Genomic DNA, 8,009 nt, shown 5'->3' on the forward strand with positions numbered 1-8,009 from the left:
ACTTACACATACATATATATGCTTTTACAGTTTAGCTACAGATTATACTATTGTCTTCTAATTTTTATGTGTGAATTACTTTAACATTGAATTAAGCAATGTACATATATACAATAACAGGTTCAGAATTAATTAGTTAATGTGTGAATATATGCTGTAGGTATACCTTGGAAGAGGCACCTAAAAACCTCTCATCAGCTCCAGCTTCACCGAACACCAAACCACCGGGCACTCCGGCTAGGCGGAAGAGAAAGCGGGGTGAAGACCCCAAGACCTATGTCCCTCTGGCGGTGAGGGAGAGGAAGGAAGACGACTACTATTGGCACCATTTCTAGCTAGGTAGGGTTAGTATATAACTATACAGTTTCTATGTATCATTTCACTTTTCTTTTATTAATCAATTCTTGGTTTCCACATGTAATTAAAATGGGGTTCTTCTTTTACTTGCGCAGGTGCTGGGAGAGATCTAGATCGTTTGATGTGATCTGATAGGAAATTCTGTTAGTGCTCAAGCTTAACTGAAGTCGGGAGGGCTGTCCTTTCATGCATGTTTTTTATGATAACTATTTTATTTTAAGTACTTTATTTCGGTTTGGTCAGAACTCAAGAACTTGTGGGCTCGTTTTATTTGGGCATTTTATTTTGTAAACTTAATGGTGCTAATATTTAAGGTCCCTTCTCTATATGGGGGGATTTGAACTTATAATTTCTCTAGTACTATTTTTTCTTTTTAATGTTGGATGTCTGGTATTACCGTACGTACTAGTGTATTGTTATGTGGTATTGTATGCGTGGATATTTTATTGATAGCATATTTTAAAAAGGGAATTGTCAACCATGTCGTCTACTAGTACTATAACACAAACGGATTATATCACGTAGACATGTCACATATTACTGTTTTTCTACTATAAGCTGGTTGGTTTTTGTGTGGCTTTTAGGCCATCTTCAGTCCCGGAAGGCTAAATACAACCCTTATAACAATGTTTTAGCCTTTTAAAATTTATTATTTTTAAAAATTAATACTGTAGGATAAATTTTATCTCCAACATGCAAGATTAAATGCTTTCATCTTGACTTCGAATACTCATGTTGGGGCCTGCCCAGGGGCTTGACGGCCAGCTATATCTAGCCTGCCCTTGGCTAAACTTAGCTATGATTCTTTTTAGTAGATTCATTTTGGCCTTGGCTGGAAACCTGTCTTGCACAGTTTGGGGCTAAAAATGGCCTATAACCCTTGGTCGAAGATGATCTTAAGTAAATGTAGTACAAAAGTGACTAGAATTAATGGTAATGTGTTGGCTTGGTGTTCTAGGTTGGCTATTTTATTAAACAGGTATTGTAATTCCGTTGTTTTAGAAATCTTGCTGCAACGTCTCAGTTTCAGCTTTTGACGTATTTTTTCTACACTCCAATTGTCTTTTCTTTTTTGTGCTCCTGAGTTATGGAGTGGATGTGGTGAAGGAATTGTACTAAGCCGTATTTTTGCTTTTTTGGTCAAAGGGAATTTTTATAACAAAGTTTAGAAGGACAAATTACAAAGAGTCTGTAAGTAAACGCTAGAAATAAAAACAGCCCGAAAAAAAAAAAAGGATCACTACAGACAGAACACCACATATGCACAAAATGCATAAGTAAATATTTTTATCTATACCAAAAGCAAAAAATTATATAGGAGCCCAAAAGTTAAGGCCCAATTGTAGAGGCCCAAAAGTGACCACACAAAAAAACCTAAAAATCCTAAACAGATATTCGCTTGCCGCGTATGCAGCCGAAACGGTGCATATACCACGGCAAGATGCATGGCTCGAACCCATCATAGTCACTATGTCGGGGAAAAAGTGCCAAATCTTCAAATCTAATGAAACCACACCATTACCAAACACCACGATACTAGCCCTCAGTCGATTCCAAGCACACAAAAAGCATCTAAATGCCCAGAACCAAACTGTAACCAAAAAGGTCAGGTGTTGCAAACACCATTCTGAAGAGATACCACTTACCAGACCTTTGTGGAGGTGACAACATATAGTTGTTTTTGACCGGAGAGAAGCACAAAAGAAGCACCAAGCAAGTGGTGAGGTGAGATCCACCAAATTTGGAATTTGATTCGAAGTTTTGGAAGATCTTGAGCGAGGTTGGGCCGTATTTACTCGTAGGGTTTCACAAAAGAGATTCACTTGGAGAAAGACCAATGGCACGGGTATGTTCTACACGCAACTCTAGTTGTTCGAAGACTGTCAATCTAGGTTTCTTATTGTCTGTGTATGCTTCAAGTTGTCAGCGTGGAGACTGAACTCACTGCCAAAACAAGAGGGGTATGTTTGGTACTATACTTGAATTCAACTTTTATATTCAAAAATAATTTTCAAGTTTTAGGCCTTACAAACATGTTTGGTAGGACTATTTTCAAAAACCGAACTCAAGACTAACTCAAAAATATAGTCTATTTTCTAAATACATAAAAAGTGAGTTTTTAGAGCTTTTAAACTTAAACTCACTCATTTCTTTTCTCTCCCTCGTCCCCTCTTGCTCCAAATCTATCTCTTTCTCTTCTTCTTCTCTCTTTTATTTTTTTTACCTTTTTCGTCTCTCCTCCAATCCGCTCTCTTCATTGTCATGACCTTTCTCTCACTCCTCTTCCTCTCTATCTCGTCTGATCCTCTCTTCTTTCTCCTTTCCTTCAATCATCTCTTACTTTTTTTCCTCTTCTATCCTCTTTCTCCCTCTACTGTGACTCCCTCTTTTTAGACATCTGTGTTTAGTTTAAGTTGTAATATTTAAAAATTTTAAATCGCAAACCTATCAAGTTTTTTAGTCTTAAAAAATTTGTTTTGAAGAAATGTTTTGAGAAATGATAAAAATTTTCAAATAGAATACCAAACATGCCCTAAACAAACAAATGATCTTGTGAAAGGTAATTAACATAAGATTATCCTGGAACGTATAGATTATGCCATTTGTCCAGTGGTTTCTTTAAATTTCTTAGTATTAGAAATAGCCTGTGAGAAAATGGTGTCATGGTGCTTCCTTTCTTTGTCTCATTGACTGTTATGATCATCGGTATTTCAATGTCAGATTTAGTTCTGACCAGTGACCGTGTATGTATTTAGCCAGAAAGAAGCTGGTATACCTCAAAAAATCATCGAGGTTGAGGACATCCCTGGCTTGAGTAAGCATTTTATTTTGCTTAAGTAGTTATTTTACTTTCTTAACTTGCAATAGAGTACCCTCCTAAAGTGCCTTTCCAGGGGCTGGAAGCAATATGATTTTGTATGCAATATGCGAAATACAATATATGAAATGGCGCCATTTGAGGTGTATTGACTATTTTCGCTAGCATAAATAGAAGACGCATAGGAATATTGTAATTAATTTAAATTTAAATATACATAGTCGACTTTCATATTTTTAACCCTATGTCCTACTCTCGGTATCAAATGCATCCTTACCAAAGAAATTTTAGAGAGGTGTAGTCAAATTAAGATATGATAGAATTTCACAAGATTTTAATAGACTTTAAAATCAAAGTGTAGTCAATCAAGATTTTGAAAGAGGATTTTAAAAGATTTTGAAATCATGGTGTAGTCAAATTAGGATTTGAGAGGATTTTAAAAATACATCCAAATCTATGGGTAGTCAATTTAGATTTTGATAGAGATTTTTAAAGTGATTATAAATCTAGGTGTATTAAAAAAATTCAAGGATTTAGCAGTATTTCATTAAGTTGTGGATTTTGTTGGGATTTGTGAGCACAAATATACGTAACCAAGAAAAAAAAGAATCACACCTCAACCCCTAAGATTTCCAATCCAGCTTATTCACATTTTATCACTCCCTTCTTTCCTCTCTCACTCCTCTCCCAAACCCTAGCAGGTCGTAACGGAATCTCACGGAACTCTTGCCATCCATAGATTTGATTTTTATGACTTGGGTTCTGGGAATTGGATGAAGAGGTGTGTTTGCTTGGTGGGTGGTGGGTATTTGAAAAAAGAGCAGCGGGGTTTGTTTAGTTGCGGTGAATTGGGTCCTCCAAGTGTTTGATAAAAAGCGCATGAGGGTTTTTGGGTTTTTTAGAGTGGGGGAATGGGACAGAAGAAGCTGAAGCGTGGAGAAGGAGGGAGTGAGAAGAAAAAGAAGGCCTTGAAAAACCATGGGGTCTGTGTTGGAGATGATGATAATTAACTTCCTTGTGAAATATCTCAAAGAAATTCAATTTATGTTGATTGGTCTATTTGAATTGGTTTGATGATGCTTAGAAATCTTATGAAATCCAAAATCAAAATCTACAGAAATCCATATAGAACTGTCAAAATCCATATAGGATTGAAAAGTCCTTTAAAATCTATCACTTAATAAAATCTATTAAAATCCTCTGAAATCCAAATTGACTACATCATCCTTAATTTGCAGGGATCATGTTGATGCCTGGCCTTTTAAGGAACCAGTCGACGCACATGATGTTCCTTATTATTATGACATCATAAAAGATCCCATGGATAAGAAGGACAATTTCTTTAATTAATTTCGGCGATCCACGAAGAATGTAGTTTAAATATCTTCTGAACTAAGCGTAGTTGAATTGTGTCTGGAATTGTTCCGCATGCCTTCATGGAAACCATAATTTAAATATTTGATTTCTGATAACTCTAGTTTTGATAGTAGCTTGATCATGATCTGCTGCACGTTGTTATTGACATCCTGGGTCGTGAAATTGCCAAGACTTCTTAAATTTCAAAAGTCGGCATGATGTTGAGATAGATGTTTGTAATTGCGCATATGCTATCAAGCATACGAAGCTTTTAACGGACATTTAACATTGGTGGACATTTAACATTGGTGGGAGGGGCAATTGAAATCATGACCCTAAAATGTTATTAACTACTTGAACTACAAGTCTTGTTCCGAGATGTAATTCTCGTATAACTCCGACATGCTTGTGGCACACAAACAAGAAAAAAAGTTCATTTATGGCAAATTCTAAAACAGGAACAAAGACGGAATTGAAATTTAAACTGTACGAAAACAAAAGGCCGAAGTATAATCCCGCTAACAAACACATAACTTCAATCAGCCGTTTTACCCCTTTCTTGCAAAATAGGAAGGCCCCTACATCCGGTTCTACTTCTTATTCTTTGGGACGGCATGAGGGAGCTGAGGGTCCCAACCTGGCAATGCTTCACCCACTCCTGGCCGTGGCTGCTGCTGCTGCGGCATGTGATCTATGTTGCCCGTGTGCGGCATTGAAGAGTTGTGAGCCACGTTGCTTCCAGTGATGACTGGTTGGCCAGCATTACCCTGTCGGTTCCCAACTAGAGAGATTGGGGAGTTCGCATGAAAGCCAGTCTCCAATCTCTGGTGATGCAGAGGGGTAGTGGTCATACTAGGAACTCCCGGATGAAAGAGCTGGTTAGAGTTTGGTTGCATTGGCACAGCAGCATTTGTGGATACATTCATTGGGTTGCTAACGGGTGGCATGCCTGCGTTTGCTGCATTTGACATGGCTAGAAGCAGCGGATTGATCCCCGTCACTCTTTTCACAGATTCTTCTGCCATTTTCACCTGATTTTTGTTTATTCAAATATATATCACCTTGAATCAAATAAGAGAACTGAATTAACAGTACACAGCGTATTGAATGAGAAAAATATGCAAACGACTACAAACTGAAAACACAGAAAGTCTTAGCGGCTAACCTTTGCTCTTAACGTCTCAATATCAGCTCTCAATATTCTGTTGTCAACAGCAGCATTATCATATTTCTGATTCACATCAGTGAGACGTTCTAACAGCCCAGAGTGTTCAACCCTTAGCTGACCAACCTGAAGGAACCCAAACATAAACTTCTCAATCTTGTCTACTACGCACAAAATTTGGAAATATCAAGAAGCGATGATGATAATTATTGCTAATTCACAATTTGAAACAAGGAGCAGCACCTGTGTCTCAAGTTCACCCATTTGGGCTTGTTTTCTTCTTCTAGAGCGTCTTGCTGACTCTCGATTGGACAGCATCCTGAGCACCATTAACATGTCAATTGATAAAGGGCTAAGTTTTTAGATGTAGCAATATGGTATCAAGTTGCAAATCGAGAGTATATGTTGATTTCCTGACAATGTTTACAACAAACCTGTTGTCAAACAAATTCATCAGGTGAAAAATCATGCAGCAGACAACATATTCCTCCTTCCAAATCAGATCATTTGCTTCAACAAATTAAAGTTTCAAATTTTTGTTCAGACAAACTAAAGTTTTGAACTTTCTACTAATCTTTCTTGCATACAGGGGCTCATATTAACCATCATCCATCATGAAGGCAATCATGCGTTGATGCCCTTCACATATCAATTATTGTAGAGAAATTATTACTCAGGTCGATAAAGCCTAAATAGCAACTACTCATCCCTCTTGCACACAGGGCAAATATTAACCATCATCCAACAAGAAGGCAACCAATGTGCTGATACCCTTCATATATCAATTATTGTAGAGAAATTATAACTCAAGTCAATTAAGCCTAAACACCAACTATTACTTTGAAACCAGTTAAAAAACCTAAACATTACACCAAGATATGAAACAAAACTACCTAATAGTTGCAAGACTAGGCAAGCAAAGAAACGGGTTACCTCCTAGCACGTTTCACATCAGAAGGATCCATATTCTCATTAATCTCAATGTCTCCTTCGAGATCATCATCATCCGAGTCCTCTTTCGATGATCCACTCGTTGTTTGCTTACTCAGCACCGGAGTTCTTCTCTGAGCAGCAGGCAAAGCCGAAACGGCAAGCGGGCTAGTGTCAGCTTCATTTTGTGGAACTGGCAAAGCATTACCGGCATCTAGAAATAGCTCAAATCAAATGGTTTTCGAATGTTAGACACAAATATAAGAATCGTCAACACATCTCAGAGAAATGCCATGGCAAAAGTTCCCAAATTTAATTTATAAACAACCTAATTACGAAATTAAACACCTAAATCATTGCAGATTGCGAAAAATGGATATGAAATTAGCAGGCAATGAGCCAATCACAAACCTTTGTCAAGCGATCGAGTCGGGGCTAACTGTGAAGGCTTCGACACCAGCGACGGATTCTCGGCTAGATTACCCAAATCCACAGGCGTCAAAGACGATGCCTGCAATCACATTCATCAATAAAAAAATTAAAATTAAAAAAATCGAATCAAAAAATCAAATCAAAAATAAAAAAATTGATGTGAGAGAGAGGGATACGCGAGAGAGAGCTACTGCTGCGCAAGCCAGATCGAGCTGGTTCTTAAGAAATTCGCGGTACTGGTCCGAGTTAATCGGAGCCGTCGGAGCTGGATCCAACGCCGCCGGCGGAGAAGGATGATCGAGCTGCTGAGGAGGTTGTAGTTGACGACGGCGATGACGGTCGGGCTTCTTGATCTCAACTACCTCTTCGTCCACATGGTCGCGCTTCGACGTCGACGACTGAGACGCGACGGAGCAGGAGGCGGCGGACGAAACAGGAAATTGCTCGGCGACCGATTGGCGAGGAGTGGCGACCGGGGTCGCGAATTCGTCGAGGAACTGCTCGAAGGCCCACTCCGACGCGCTCCGGTTCATCTCCGCCGGCGGCGACAGAGCCCAAAACGTGTCGGAGGAGTCGTCCGCTGAGAACACTGAATGCATACTCTGCGGGCGTGCGTGTCCGAAATATCCAATTTTTGTTGTTTCCGTCGACGAGCTGCGAACTTTCGTTGTTTATATTCGGACAAATAGAGGAAAGTTCTGGTGGTGTACGGTACACGGTAATATTTGTACGGGGGTTTTGAATTTGGTTGGCTGCGTTGATTTGGATAAGTTTGACACGTGTCGTGCGATAAATAGAGGATTGCTGGTCAATGTAGTAGAGGATAAGGGCCAATTTTTGGTTGGAGAAAGGAGGAGAAGAACCCACGGACAAGAAAAGTATTGAAGGACAAATGTGAAATACGAAAGTGAGGGTCCACATGGGTGGGTCCCATGTAAAGTTGAAAGGATG

The 8,009-nt window shown here is 38.9% G+C and overlaps 1 protein-coding gene across 1 annotated transcript; it reads right to left on the minus strand.

The window, feature by feature from the left end:
* Positions 1-4,836: 4,836 nt before the first annotated feature.
* On the minus strand, positions 4,837-7,719 carry LOC103945988 (light-inducible protein CPRF2). Its single transcript, XM_018647158.2, has 6 exons — positions 7,235-7,719; positions 7,038-7,137; positions 6,630-6,840; positions 5,940-6,015; positions 5,697-5,822; positions 4,837-5,562 (listed from the first exon to the last, which is right to left on the minus strand). Exons 1-6 carry the CDS (start codon positions 7,655-7,657, stop codon positions 5,122-5,124), a joined length of 1,377 nt encoding a protein of 458 aa, XP_018502674.1. The 5' UTR covers positions 7,658-7,719; the 3' UTR covers positions 4,837-5,121.
* Positions 7,720-8,009: the final 290 nt, after the last annotated feature.

The sequence above is a fragment of a genome, unplaced genomic scaffold (assembly GCF_019419815.1).
Source record: "Pyrus x bretschneideri cultivar Hongxiangsu unplaced genomic scaffold, Pyrus_bretschneideri_v1 Contig50, whole genome shotgun sequence".
NCBI classification, from domain to species: domain Eukaryota; kingdom Viridiplantae; phylum Streptophyta; class Magnoliopsida; order Rosales; family Rosaceae; genus Pyrus; species Pyrus x bretschneideri.